Source organism: Trachinotus anak, unplaced genomic scaffold (assembly GCF_046630095.1).
Source record: "Trachinotus anak isolate AG129_WGS33_773 ecotype Australia unplaced genomic scaffold, CSIRO_AGI_Tana_v1 ptg000007l, whole genome shotgun sequence".
NCBI lineage: Eukaryota > Metazoa > Chordata > Actinopteri > Carangiformes > Carangidae > Trachinotus > Trachinotus anak.
Genome location: NW_027273858.1, coordinates 8961491 through 8977153, shown reverse-complemented (window position 1 = coordinate 8977153; position 15663 = coordinate 8961491). Strand labels below are relative to the sequence as shown.

At 40.1% G+C, this 15663-nt stretch overlaps 1 protein-coding gene across 1 annotated transcript; it reads right to left on the bottom strand.

The window, feature by feature from the left end:
• Positions 1-396: 396 nt before the first annotated feature.
• On the bottom strand, positions 397-10519 carry cog2 (component of oligomeric golgi complex 2). The gene is made up of 18 exons (XM_071480308.1): positions 10363-10519; positions 9735-9896; positions 9297-9362; positions 9130-9210; positions 8765-8868; positions 8160-8268; positions 7638-7817; positions 7229-7353; positions 6667-6793; positions 6432-6571; positions 5052-5113; positions 4810-4961; positions 4499-4684; positions 4173-4245; positions 3733-3875; positions 2397-2536; positions 1965-2148; positions 397-826 (listed from the first exon to the last, which is right to left on the bottom strand). The coding sequence occupies exons 1-18, from the start codon at positions 10417-10419 to the stop codon at positions 728-730; spliced, it is 2190 nt and encodes a 729-aa protein (XP_071336409.1). The 5' UTR covers positions 10420-10519; the 3' UTR covers positions 397-727.
• Positions 10520-15663: the final 5144 nt, after the last annotated feature.

Here is a 15663-nt window from a genome sequence, read left to right as displayed (position 1 = left end):
ATATTAACTGAATGTTGAGTAGACACTATGATCAATGCAAATCAGAACATCTGTAACTAAGGTCTTTTGATGCCTGGTTGAAAATAGCTTCATTCTACTAGCAAAATACACTGTGTTACATCTTCCTTATAAATACTGGAAAATACATGAATAAAACCTGACTTAATGTGTAAGTACGGAAATAGGAAGTAATGCTGAATGGTAACAGGTGGTTTTTTGCTCTGGAGAAATACTCAGAGCAAAACCTAAAACTATTGATTCAAGACCAAGGCCAAAAGTTTTAATAATGTAACAACTTGTTTGCATGTACACCATGGTCAGAGTCCTGAGGATTTTCCACGACTAATACACAACCACTAGTCGTCAGCTCATGACCTTTGTATCAAAAACACATAATTTCAACAGTGTATCCAAAGTTTTTATTCTTTTCCCAAGTTCATTATGTTAAACATATTATAATATACAACTTTGATTATGACACAAATTTACATGTTACACATTAAACGACTTATCTATTTGAGAATAATCCTTCACCATCAGCAGAAATTAGACAAATATTGTTTGATTCTCTCTTCACAACTTCCTAGCTTTGTCCTACATTCTCCACGGTCTGATCATCTTTAACTGTTCTGTCCCTGGACTGTGACAAGTTTTTTTTTTTTTCTTCAGGAAATGCAGGGATGAGTGCAGCATTTTAATGGGTTTCAGTTACTGTGGGATCAACTTTTTACTGGTTCTGTTCAGCCAGTTCTCGGGCCTCTTTCACAAGGTCCATCAAAGTGGAAAACATGGAGATGTCACTTGGCTGAAGTCCCATCTTCTGGATCTGAGATAAACAACAATGCAAAGCAACGTTAAGAGAGGATAACCAAAAGTATTTCAGATCACACTTTCAGTGGGACCTCGCCTTGCTCTCAGTTCTTCGTGGCATGCATTCATGGATTCATGCTGCCAATCACCAGCTTTACACACAGATTCTACTGGAGGCAGATCGGGTGGTTGGGGTGACCCCTGAAATACACTGAACACATTGTCATGTTCATGAAACCAGTTTGAGAATGATTTTTCCTTGTGACAGGGTGTATTATCACCATGTCACGAAGTATGTGCTGTGCGTGCCAAGAAAACATTCCCCACACCCTTACGCTACCACCACTACTGTGGGCATGTTGGGTCTGTGGATTCATACTGTTGACGGCAAGCTCTGACTCTACCATCTGTGTGCCTCAGCAGAATCCATATTCATCAGACCAGGCAACGTTTTTCCAGTCTTCAACGTTCCAGTTTTGGAGAGCCTGTGCCAAGTACAGCCTCAGATTTCTGTTTTTGGCTGACAGGAGTGGAAGCTGACGTGGTCTTCTGCTGTTGTAACTCCTCCATCTCAAGGTTCAACACGTTGTGCACTGAGATGCTTTTCTGCTCACCACAGTTATATGGAGAGGTTGTCTGAATTACAGAAGCCTTTCTATCAGCTACAACCAGTCTTGCCATTCTCCTCTGAGGCATCTCATCAATGAGGTGTTTCTGCCTGCAGAACTGCTACTCATAGGATGATTTCTGTTTTTGGCATCGTTCTGAGTAAAAACTCTAGAGACTGTTGTGTTTGGAAATCATAGGAGATCAGCAGTTTCAGAAATATTCAAACCAGCCTGACTGTGGCATCAACAATCATGCCACGGTCAAAGTCACTGAGATCACATTATTTTCCATTCTGATGTTTGATGTGAGCATTAACTGAGGCTCCTGATCTCTTTATACATGACTTTATGCATTGCACTGCTGCCATATAATTAACTGACTGGACAATTGCATGATTAAACAGGTGTGCCGGTGTTCCTAATAAAGTGTTTAACAAGTGTAATTGTGTTTTTGCCTGAGGAAACTGCATTGTTTGTCACATGTTCATGTATGCGTCTCCAAACATCTCTATGTGTTTGTGTACTGTGTGTGTGTACACCACTGACCTGTTCTCCCAGATATTCCACATCCAGTGCCAGCTGAAGACGGATCTTGCTGTCATCTGTGGGTCCACCGTTTGTTCCTGCCGTGGCAGTAGTAGTCGCACCTTTTCTGGCTTGCTTCAGGCGCTTCAGACTCTCCTCCATTTTTCTCACAGAGCTCAGTACCTCTGAGATGGTCTCATAGTACCTGAAAAAAAAACAATGGAAATATCAAGACAGATGGATGGAATGTTGATGAGAGAAAGCTGGTGGATTGTAATTTAACTTTTGTATATCAATTAATCAGTTTCTTTATGTATGTCCGATGGACATTTTTTCATTTACGCTAAATGGATAAGCGCATACTTTAAACATCTAAGTACTGGCCTTGGTCAGTACTTTTAAATTCTTCAGCATGGGTACTTTATCTGGGTCTGTTTGTGTGTGTAAAATTACCTTTGTGTGCAGTCAGAAAGTGCAACTCGCAGCCATTCTTGTGCTGTGGAGGGGGTGACCAGCCCTGTTGAGTCTGTCAGTAACTGATGTAACGGACGTAAGGCATTGTCCATGTATGCTGATGCACGCGCAGGCATATCCTATTCAGGGAGGAAGTCAAATATTGTAGGTGTTCACAGACATGTTGGTATATAATCCAATATCTTAATGACATGTGTTGGTTAAAAGCTGCATTTGATGTTTCACGTTTTGTGCATGTTAAGGAAAAGGAGAAGCTGCTGAAATCCTGTCACAACAGCTATTGTCTTACATTCATTGAAATTGCATCTTCCAAATTAAAAAAAAAAGGAACTTAACACCAGCTAAACGTTTTTTGTTGACCTACTGTCATCCTCTCACTTTGCTGCAGTGATTACAAGGTGTGTCCTTACACCAGGACGTCACAATTGTGTGCAGTCACACTCAGCCTGCTATGATGTTAGTTTATTAGTTAGTGTGTTTTTATATTTTGAATAAATGAGAAATATTTTCTATCTTTTTTTAACTGAGTGTAAATTGTGTTGCTCTCTAACATGAATCTAGAATCAACTAAGCAGATACTCAAAGTTGACCACAAGGACTTGGAAGACATTGAGGGGAAATAAAATAAGATTTAGACATCCTTGCTATATAGTTAGTGTTCTAACATTGCAACAGAAATTTATGATCAACAAGGAAACACAATATCACACATGCAGCGAAAAACATTTCAGCAGCACTGCAGTGAGGAGATGATGCTAGTGGCCACTGGGGGGCAGATAGGATAACCATGAGTGGGCAAGTGAGTGGGTGACTGAGTTAAAGATAGATATTTGATTGAAAACTCTTGGCACAAGCGGGACTTAGTGGAAATAAGTCTAGTTAGAGGACGTCAAATTGTTAAGGTCAGAGACTCCATCGCTTTCTGGATCTCTGATGAGCTTCACGTCCAAGAAAGCTCTTAAAAATGTGCTCAGCCTTATACTGAAATGTCATTTAGTTCATTAACAGGCTCAATTTTAGAGCCAATGATAATAAAGTACTCCAGTGGCATTTGTTTGAAAGTCATTTATGTATTAAGATGCATCATCCCTCCAGACTTCATCAAAATCTGACCAGTCAGAGTATTTCAAATGTGAATAGTATTTAATTGTAGTAATTTCCATCTGAAGAAACATTTAAAAGCCTTTGCTTTGTCTAAATCAGAGAAACAGTGCTCTCAGTGTTTGCTCATTTGTTCCAAGGGATGTTATGTGATTGGAGAATGGACAAAACATAGGAGAAACACGTGCATGTGCATGTTTGCAGCTTCACTGACCTTATTAGTCCTGCGGTAGAGACGTGGAACCTCAGATGCACTCTTCAGGAAGCGACAGCAGCGTTCAGTCAGATGCTGGGTCATCTTCGCGTTCAGAGTGGGAACGCTACTTGAAAGGCATGCTTTGGAGTCTGCTAGAGCATCTGACATAGAAGATAGCACTAGTAAATGCAATGACGTAAACACACAGTCTGAGCTACCTTGTGCTAAAGTAATAATATTTTTAGATGGCATGCTCAAATGCCTGTTGGCTTTTTTGAACGTTTACATTTTTTAAATGTCAAAGGAAAATGGCATTTATGACTGCATGACCCTCTGTCCCCTTAGCACACATTTTATCAAATTCAGACCACAGCAGATATCGTGCTGACAAGATCAAGGTAATGCTGCAAAGGAAGTGAAAAGCTATGATTTCCATAGACACTGTATGGGCATCTTACCTTCCACAATAGAAAAGTTTTTGAATCCGATAGCTTCTAAACGCTGTCTGACCATTTCTGACAACTCTGGGATCTAAAAGAAAGACGAGTCAACTGTCAGCTTGGAAACAATCAGGTGGAAACTGGAGGATTAAAACATTAAATAAACCATTATAGAATTATCAGAAAGGGACACTTTTCACTGATGGAAAATTTAAGCCGAGGATAACTCCTTAAGTGTAAGATGTAATTTATGTAAGTGAACTGGAACTGCACTTGTAAATATGGGTGTTTAGTTTATGTGTGTGTGTGTGTGTGTGTGTGTGTGTGTGTGTGTGTGTGTGCACCTGCTCCTGCAGCTTTTGGATGTCAGCAGCAATGTAGACCAGCTGTTTGGTGGACAGGGAGGCAGGACTCCCACTCTCACTCCCACCATCATCCATTGATGTTCGGCTGGAAGTGGAGGAGGCTGAGCTGGGCAGAGGCCTGGTTGGCTCTTTAGTCACCTCAGTGGGTGGACTCTTAGTCAACACCTGTGCAGACGCCAATACAGATGAGGACCAAAAGCAAGTAGCCGCAACATGACTAATTATTTTCATACGACTTTTAAAATAGTCTTTAAATCATTATAGTCGTCCTCTGGTGGAGTTAAAATTACCTCATCGAGAAACTTGGCATATCGTGAGTAGAGCTGCAGCGTGAGCTTCCAGAAGCGATGGGCCAGAGGTGACAGGTAGACCTTGTCTGACCAGCACCTCACTAGACAGGACCACAACACCTCAGATACCTGCAGGTGGTATGCACTGCCAGCTGGACACAAACAAACAGACACACAGTTGCTGTGAGTAAAGTATGAGTAAAGTAACACACTGGTGTTTGTGGTGGAAAACACATTCCTACCTGGTGCTGCCTCGAGTCCATCACTTACGGCGTTCTCCAGACTTCCTGCTATTTCCTTGTACCTGAGGAGAAGGGAAAGACAAAACAATCAATGTGCTATCAGCTTATTTCTTCATCAGCTCTGATATGCACCTGGTCGTGACGTGACACACTGTGTACTTCTTGTACACAGTGTTGTTGTTTCATTATGGACTTTCCAGAAAAGCTGACCTCTGCAGGTTTGTGTTGTGAAATGAGGACACAACACCCTGATATTTGACGTGAAATGGGGAATCTGTGCTTTGTGTACTTTACAATGTGTATTTGTTGGGGCAGGAGGAGTAGACTACTTTACTTTGTTGCACAGATCAATGGTCATTCAGTCAAGGTCCAGTGTCATGTTTATGGGCTATGCATGAAACTCACACAAAAAAGCAATTTTCCAGATCCCTATAAAAATCGGCTTTTGTTCAACTTTTGAGTGTCTACCAACTTTTCTTTTTCCACTCAAAAACCTTGACAGACTGCAATTTGGATCAACATTTGTCTTTTGAGTTCTTAACACAAGACCAGTCAATTCTTTAAAATACATGCTGCTGTGTGTAAGTAAAAATGGTGTAATCTAAGGTTTCATTTTAAGAGGAAGAGTCATTAGTCATGACATTTGGGGAAATAAACTTAGTTGCTTTCCTGCAGAGACACTGAGGTGAGAGACCAATACCATTCTCATAAGTTTACCTGCCAGGAGATGGTTAGTTTCTTTTAGCATAAAGACTGGAAACAGGGGCAAATAGTGAGTCTGACTCTGACTGAAGGTAACAAACCCACCTAGAATCCCCTCTGAAGCTAAAATAATAATAAAATTGAAATGAGGGTAAAAAGGGAAGGGTAAAAATGATTCATTGTAGTTTGTTTTTACAGGTAGTGCATGTGACTGTTTCTTGGCTGTTAGCAGTGACTTCCTGGAATCTCCACTGGTTTTCTAACAAGACTTTCATAGAAGTTGCTGCACCTGGCCAAACAATAGTCCCACATATAAAACCACAAACTGTCATTTAACAATTCAGGACATTGGACAGAACCAGGCTAGATGTCTCCCCCAGTTTTCGGTCTTCATTCTGAGCAAACCCTCTCCCCGCTCCACCTTTACACTGAACAGACAGACATGAGAGTAGTACTATACCTTTAAGTGAACTCAGTTTTTTCTATCTTAAACAAATTAGTACTGCATATTAACTCTTCCAGCATTTGAGATCGTACTACCAACACGATTAAGGCTGAAACCTGCAGTCACCAAAATGTCCAATTTGCTATGCAAAGAGACATGGAATGTACACTGTAGGTGGTGTAAGCTACAGGCTGTGGTATGTAGACTATAGACTGTGTTGAGGTAATATGCACCGTAGTTGAAAGTAGACAGGCAGGTTCCATTTGTTGTAGAAGCTGGTGTATGAAGGATGTACTCTCAGTCTCTTCACGCTGGCCTGCGAGCTGCACTGACGCTCAAACCTCCGCACAAACTCCATAGTCACGCTGTAGCGCTAGAAAAGAAGAGTTGATGGTAAACGCACACGAAAACGCAAAACTTTCTCAAAGCAAATGTATACACACACCAACTGTATCACTGTGGCTGCACCTCATAGAATATGTCAGGGTTTCCAGGGTTGAAGAGGTAGGCCAACCTTTCCTCTATCGCTCTGATCATCTCCGGCCACACAGAGTTTACCAGGAAATCATAACCTGGCACTGTGTCAGCTTTGTCACTGGGGACAGAGAGAACATTGGGACGTTAAAAAAATATTATGACACTTTCTACACTGGGCACTACATCAGCTTCTGATTATTTTTATGAGCAAAATTTAAAAGTAGTAGTTGTCATTTCTGAAAAAAATATTTTTAGGCCACTAGACCTTGTGAAGCTGACACTCTTTATGACAGAAAATGTTCAAATCTGTTGAGTAAACCATGCATAGTAAATACATGAATGCATTAATAAAACAAAAATAAATAAATATAAACGTGTTTGAAGCTGTGTGATCTTTGAAGAAGATCATACAACCGATATTCTGTATGCTCCACAGATGAAAGCAGACTATTTGGTTTTCTAGCAGAGGCAAGAGGATTTCAAAACACAACAAAGAACTACTTGATCTGCGATCACGTTTTGAATAGATCTGCCTCCATGATAACGTTAATACCTGGATATGGCTCCTCCAGTCACCTCTCTCAGCAGTCTGCAGTGATGAGGAACAAACTCCAGCAGTCTAGAGTACATCAACTGGAGGCCATTCGGACTGGACTTCACCACCTCTTCTACTATCACCTAAAAGAAAGAGAAAGATGAGATTTTTAGCTGCCGATCTATACAGCTTACTAAAGCAGGATATACAGCAGTTTGCTGACATTCAATAAGAAATCAATATTCACATAGTACAATCTCTTGCTATATGTCATCTAGTTTTTAGGCCCATATGAAGCCAATTACAAATGACTGACCAACTTAATTTATCATAAAAATGCTTCAGTCAGGTTATCAGCTCATTTCCTCAAAAACGTTGAAATGCCCTAGGACCTACAGTGTATCACCATCATGTCTGAAACATTTACCTGGTCCATGTATGGTTTGACCAGCACCTGTCCCACCAGGGCTTCAGCATCTCGGGTCTTGTCAATGGTGGCATACGTCCTCAGGCAGTGACGCACCATGTCCACGTTGGATGTCTGCAGACCCTCGATCAGCAGGCCTTCTAGAGACTGCTGCAGCATGGAGGTGATGCCTGCAATACGCTGACAGAGGATGAAACTTTGTCACAGACACAAATAAAAAATGAGTGTCAAAAGTATTTTGGTATATTATATCAAACACACAGGCCAAGAGAATAATGGATCAATGCGCTAGGATCAAATATTTGGGAGATCATTTCTGGATAGTCAGTGTATTGATGTTTTTTTCTGTGACAGAAATGTCCTTAGCACTACCCAGAAGAATCAACAGAAGCTCGTTATCTTTGTCAAATAATGACAGGCCTGATAGACTGACAGAAGAGCAGCCAGACAGAAAAACTGTTTGATTAAGTGAGCGGCTACTGATTTATCTGCCATCTGACTGCTTGTCACATTAACACTTACAGGTCTGACTTTGTCCAGCAGGGGCATGCCTTTGCTCTGTACAGCATGGAACTGCAGCTGGTTGAATTCTGTAGCTATCCTCTCCAGGATCTGACCTGCTAACAAAGGACTGTAGATACACAGACAGACAAGAAGTCAGACACAAACGGTTAGCACCATATCCCTGCAGTGATCGAGCTCAAAGACTTTGAACCTCTGGTGTGGTGTATCTTTTTCCATGTTTTTGGAAAAGTTTCTGTCAACAACATGGATTTCTGTTAAAAAATGGAAAGCATTCAAGATTACAAAACAGAAATATAGTTTTTCGCGCTACACCTCCAAACATGGATAGATTTGACCATTGATTGACATACTACTTACATTACATTTTCACTGATATTTTCTCATTTGGCTGACACTTATATCCTACTACAATGAAACTTCAGTGCAGTAGAAGACCTTGGTGTAAGTACTACATCTACTCAATAAGTGCAAGGAGTACTTTTCATATTTGTTCCGGCCAGATATTGAAATGTAAATATTGAAACTCACCTAACTTGGTAAATAACACACATAAATAGCCCACATTCAGTGACAGCCAGTGGGTTTGATAACATGATTCCCACCTGCTGATCTCAAGAGAGCTTGATTCCTTGGAGTTCTGTGAGTGGAGGATCTTCTCGATCTTCTCCACCGAGCGCACCACTTGGATTAGCCTCAATACACACACCTGATGGATAATGAGAAATGAAGGAAGCTCGTTTAATTAAAATATCCCACAAAGCAGTTTTCTGTCTAAAAAAACGAGTATTGCTACGATGTAATTCAAAACAGGTTAATGGCTGTCTGTATGATACCAAATATAGCTTGTAGAAACATTACGTTCACAATTTGGCATGGGTGTGCACAGGTGATCTCAATAATAAATTTAATGATGAATACAAAATAGGACCAAATGATAAAAGCCTAACAGGCAGACAAGGAGCCAAACCTTTTTTTTCTGTAGATCTTCCTGTTTGGACAGCTGGTTGTCTATAGCCTGAATCACTTCACTCACACAGAACCGCAGGCTCTGCAATAGACAACAGCAAGCAACATGCATAAAGCCTCTGTGACAGGAATCAATCAAGACTTCTTATTCTTAATCAGAACACACACCATAACTTCTTCTCGTAACTGTCCCAACGGCACAGACAGCTGATTGAGGGCTTTGTCCATCCCCACCTGAGACAAAGGAGCAGAGGTCTGAGATTAGAAACAGTCTGCCCTCATTAGACTGATTTTAAAAACGAAAACTGTGTCGTGCACTCCCATTAATTTTTCAGGAGCATATTATGATCCCAACAGCACTGCAATTTCGAGGTTGAAGCTTCAACAAATGACAATATTCCTCTTTATTTCACTTCTTTTGACACATATAACATAAAACAAATATCTAGTGATAGATATGCCTTTCTGAGGATATTTTGCAGTTGAACAATAAACTTCCTTATCAAAGACGACAGTAACAGTCATGTTGACTGCATGTCACGGTTGTAAAGTTCAGAAACTACAGCCACAGTGGCTGATACTAGGGCAACAGTAATGGCAACTGACCAGATTGGTGGAGAGGTTAACAAAGTCTGCGTAGTCCTTGTTGATGAGCTCCACCATGGCTGTTTTCAGCAGCTTATAGTAGAGCTCCAGGTCCTCTCTCATCTCCTCCAGCTGGACCTGCTTACGACACTCCGCCACAAACTGGTCAACGTCAAAGTCATCCTGCAGACAGAGAGACAGCAACAGACCAGAAGGGTGTGCACATTTAGTGTAGTCAGACATGCATACTATAACACCCAGTGTTAATAACCAATGTACAGACAAGTAAAGTATCAGTAAATGGAGCCGGAAAATCTATATGGCTACTTAATTCAAACACAGGCACATTATAAAACACGAACACATTTTTCCTATTATTATTGTATTTTGATGTAAAGTGTTACCTATGGTTCACACAGAAAGGTTAACGTTTATTTTAACAATATTATATCTTTCATTAACGATTAAGCTTATTTCTTATTAGTTATTACTTATTACATCTAAGGTATCTCTATTCATTAAAAACCAAGGCATGTTTCAGAGACTGGAGCATTCAGAATGAATAGTTTCACTTAGCCTAATGCTAGCTGGTTTGGCAACATCAACTACGGTTAAAGCGTCTCCAAATATAACGTTAATGGACTCTCACCTTCATAAAAACATCCTTGTCGAAGCACAGAGAATCTGGGCCCTTCGGCAGGTTCATTTTGGATCATGAAACACGGCTACAACACATACACAGAAAGGGTGACAAGCCTCCTTTTAGCTGCTGTGACCGAGCTTCCGCAAACATGGCAAGAGCACCAACGAAGAAGAGTCGGAATGGTCAGAATGCTGCTGCGCCATCTAGAGGCCGCTGTCTATATTATTTATTACTCTTGTAATAGATACTAGAGATCTATGATATTAAGTACATGAGAGTTAAGAGTGAAATCTGAACATGTAATAGGCTACAAGAGGCAAAGAAAAACAGTTGGAAAGAGTTCTGTTGTAAAATACGACCTGAGACACCCATTAAAAACCTTATGTTAAGATTTCCTTTAAAGTCCAAGTTAAGGTTTCCTTAAAATAAAAACAGCCACACAAAACACCTTTAACTCTTCTCCTGAAAGTTTCCTTAAAATTTTCACTTAAATATTTAAGATCTTCTCCTTAGCTTGATATTCATCACTAGTTTCTGCTGCTGTGCACTTCCAGCTACATTGCAGTTAATAAAGCGCATTAAGATCCAATCATCACTAAAGATACATCATGCAACCTGATAACGCAACTGAGAATATTGTATTTCCTCACTTGGAGAGAAAAAAAAGTGATGAAGCACTACATCTAAGTCTGAAATACAAAGGGAGTTTCAATGTGAGAAAGACAGAGAGAGAGATTTCAGTGAAAGAGGAAAGCGTGTAACCATATATTCTCTCTGCCTCCTATATCTATGGACCAGTGCAAATGTCAATGAAAGCCACCACACTTCCCCCCAAAAAACATCCTCTCTCTCTGTCTCTTTCACTCTCATAGTAGGTAGAGCTACACCTGTACTCCCTCATATTCTACCTCAATAGCATTCAGCTGCACAATGTCTTAAACTAATGCTGAGTTCAGATACCTGTGCACTCAGCTGCAATCAACATGGAGCTAATGCGAGAAAGTGAGACATGCAGGGAAAAGCAGAGAGGAGGGGTTAGATAAGACAAGAATGCAAAAATAGATGGATCAAATGAAAAGAGAAAGTACAGACTGCTGAAGATGAGGGCTGTAAAAAGAATACAACCTCACAGAAGCAAAAGAGGCGGAGAGAAAAGGGGTATCTGGAAACAAGGAAAGAAGGATACAAGGGAATAACAACAAAAGAAAGGAGTGACAGAGGCCCTGGTAAGACGGTTTTTCCTTTCAAGCAGTCAGGGGGATAGAAAATGACTTGTTAGACTGTAACAACTTCCTCAACTGAAAGCTGAACGTTCTCTCTGTGTAATTCAACCCTCTGTTTCCTCTGTGATGGAAAATTATTGTTTTCTTGAGACTCAATGAGATGCATTGTTTCCTGCTTCATTATAAAAATGACTGGAAATAGAGTAATTGTCAGTAAATGACACCACAGAAGAAAGAAGAGGAGAAAAATGAAAAAAGAATGCATCTATTAACAGAGCTTGATCACAGTAAATTGATGGTCCTCCAGAGCTATTTATTTTTCAGAGTTTACCTCAAAAGTAATTTGTATCAAGAAATGTAAATGTAGAGGGATGATACTGGTAGAAATAAACATAAATGGCTATAATTTATCTTTTTTAGTCTCATATACTGTATCCTCTACATAGCAACCGCATCAAAGTGGATGAAATACCTTCCAACAGCCCCATTCAGTTAAAATGAAAAATAAAAAAATCTTTTATGGCCCCAAATTGTGAACACAAAAATGGCAAAAACGCAGCCAGCTTGATGGCTGGGCACATGGCCCACCGTGGTCAAACTAGCCGCCTCCCCAGCCAGCTAGCTTATAGTACCATGACTTTGATCCAAAATTTAACACCGAAAGTTTACAATGAAAGAGAACTTTACACCTGAGTTTAGTGCATGCCTCTGAAATGACATGGAAACATATGATTCTTTCATCCTCTGTCTAGAACATGACCAAGTCCTCTGACAGGGTGCACTATTTGGTCAGATCATTAGCGTCTAAATTTCTTGAGCCTTTGAATTCTGAGGTGTTGAACTTCAAAATTCACTGCAAAGCCTAAGGATCAAACCCAAGTCTTCAAATTTCCAGAGTACACCCCTGTTTCCTCGCTCCTATTTGAACAGAGACATTTGAGCTCTGTTTCTTAGAAATCTTTACTTTTTCTGTTGAACATTGGAGCTACAGATTCAATGCATCTCGTAGGCATCAAAACCAAGACCCTAAAGCTACCAAACAGTCTTCTAACTCCCTGAGCTATCTCACCAGCAGAGCTTGCTCTAAAGTATTCAAGTCTTTCCTCTGGGTGCGGGCCTTGAAAGTACAACAAGTTGCCTGAGGATCAAACCCACAACCTTAAAACCTCTGAATAGTCCTGTTGCTCCAGTCCCTTTCAACTTCTCTACCATAACCTGCCAAAGGTGGTCCCAACTTTTCCTTTGGACAAGCTCTACAAAAAAGTTAGTCCATAACTAAATTGCTCAATATGTTAGAGGACGGCTTTGAAGTTCTGAGGTTCAATATTTATGAGACTCTGTGAATTTTAAAGTCCAACACCCAAATGAATACTGAAAGACTCTAAGTAATACAGTTCATAAGTGTCTGATCAAATGGCTCAGGGTCTTAGAAGACTGTTGTGGACCTTTTGAGGATTGTGTTCAAGCTTTAGTTAACCTAAGGAATTTTGAAGCCTGACATCCAAAGGAAAGGTCTAAGAAAAATTGTTGAAATGGTCCTGACCAAATGGCTCAAGGTGTCAAATGACACCAGGAGCTCCAAGAAATGTTCAATAGTGCCTTGTCAAATAGTTCAGGAAGGCCACTCTTACGCTTTGAAATCTATGGTTCAATCCTCTGTTGTGCTGCACTTTTTGAAATCCAACACCTAAAGTAAACTAAGAAAAACTCAAAGGATTTAACAAATATTGGTCAAGTGTCTTTTTACAATTAGCTCAGGGTGTTAGAAGATTCTAAGAAATGGACCTATAATGTCTTTGACCTAATAACTTTTTTTTCCTACATAGTCGTGCCTTTTGGCCAGTCTAGTGCTAATAGAGTCCATCACTACATTACCATTATTAGTCTTTTTACAGTATAGGGCAAATAGGGTGCAACAAGCGTCTGTTTTCACAATATTTGTCAATTTGTTTAAATATTAAAAACAATATAGTCAAAATATGTTATTGTGAAAGACATTAACTCTGTATGTATTCATGTCGCAGTCTGTATTCATGACTGGCAGGGCCACTGCAGGCTATGGAGGTCCCCTCTTTGATAGTTAGACAGAGTTTTAATTCCCCTTTGACAACTTTTAAAAGAAAATGACACAAGCAGTTTTGCCCTTATATCATAATAAAAGACCTTAAATAAAAGTTTTGTATTTCATTTTTGTGGTCCTCTTTTGGTCTGCATAGACCAACAGTCCACTGTTGATAAGGTAGAAATGTATGTGCGTCTGTTTGTCAGGGAGACAGAGCCCGGTGCAGAGAGAGACAAGCCGAGGAGAGGCTGAGACCATGTATAGACAGACTAGAGGAGCCAGATGAGACTGTAATGTACTATACAGTTTCTGACTGTGTGTCAGTTACATATCTCTTATGGACAGAGTCATTGTAAGTGAGGGTATTTGATATTAACATGTTTAATGAAAAGAATGAACAGATAATGATCTATGCAGTCATGATACTTATATGAATCTGTAATTTAAGACATTTTGGCTGTAAATATAATGGGACATTTTCCTACCTAGCACAACAAAGCTTAGGAGAGAGAATTTGACCACTTGTTTAAACCAGTAAACGACATTTCAAATGAAGTGCACTGATCACTAACATAATTCTGTCCTGTAAGTAAGCTATTATAAACAAATCCAAAGATACATCTCTGGCTGTGTGCATATCTTTCTATTTTGGGTGAGGTATGTGCAGAACATGGTATTTTGGACCAAGAATTGAATGTATGGCAATGATTAAAAGTCAGGCAATCAAATCATTCATTCATTCATTTTCCTGTCATCATTCATTTACTTTACATTTTCTTGCTCCGGCTTACTAATTTTTCCACCCATCACCACTGCCTTTGGATTTGTAAATGATACTCATATAAAACAAAAACAGGATGTAGAGTTTTGGAAGAAATCCTAAAATACAGGTGTTTATTAAAAAGAGCTCTGCACACAGAATGAGATCCATCCTCACATGATGTTTTGCATGTGTGCACTGGCTCGTGCAATCAGGCAGAGGGCACCAGTGTGCAGTGTTCTGGGAAAAACCTATGGGAATGAGCGTTTGCTGCATAAAGAAGCTTGCAGAAAGAGACGCCGCACTGGACTGGCTCACATAGGACCCTGTCTGGGTAAATACACACAGCATTAGATATTACACACAAATTTCCACAGTGCACTCTTCCAAACTAGCTCTGTTACTTTTTTTGATCAATCCCCAAGGTTAAATGCACTGAGGAGGAGTTATGCCAGTTTCCATATCATCTCATGTACCGGTTTCTGCTACTGAGACATATGGAGGAGTCCTACACATCTGCTGCTCCACCCCAGAGTTGCCACAGCCCCGCCCAGAGGACACCTCTGGTGCAGGTAGCTGAGATGTCAGGTTTGAAGTGAGCCTAAGCAGTCTGCATCCATGGGGAGATGATGATTGTAGAGTAGTAAACATGATTTGTGATATGTAATGACCTCAGCTAATGATGATGCAAAGAAAGAAACTATGGACAGAAAAAAACATGCCAGGGGATCACTTTCACTCCCAGTGCAACTTAACACTGAACATAAAGCCGTTTTTGACACCAGACACCATCATTGTGCTAGTATACAAACTGTGCTTCATGGATTGTCTGGAGAGAAATCGATGTTAACAACTTACTGTAAGTGGCAAGTTCTTGTGTTGCTTGTGGTGTGGTCATCCGAAGAATGAGACAGCGGCTCTCAAGAACACCATGTATAAATAGGATTTGGTCAATAATCACTAAATTATTCAATAAGACCGTGAATGGAGGGATAACTTAATATCCTCCCGCCAGCCACCTTGACCTCCTGGCCTCAAATGAATTAAAAGGAAAGCCATGCATTATTTGGATGATGATACACAGTATTTTGGAATAAAACTCTTAGTCGTACTTCTTTTGTTTATCAATTGTAATTCACCAAATACAGAATCTACAGCCATGCTAACATGCTCACAATGGCAATATTAACATGCTGATGTTCAGCAGATGTAATGTTTACTACTGTATGTTCACTTTATTAGTTTAGTGTATTAAGCATGCT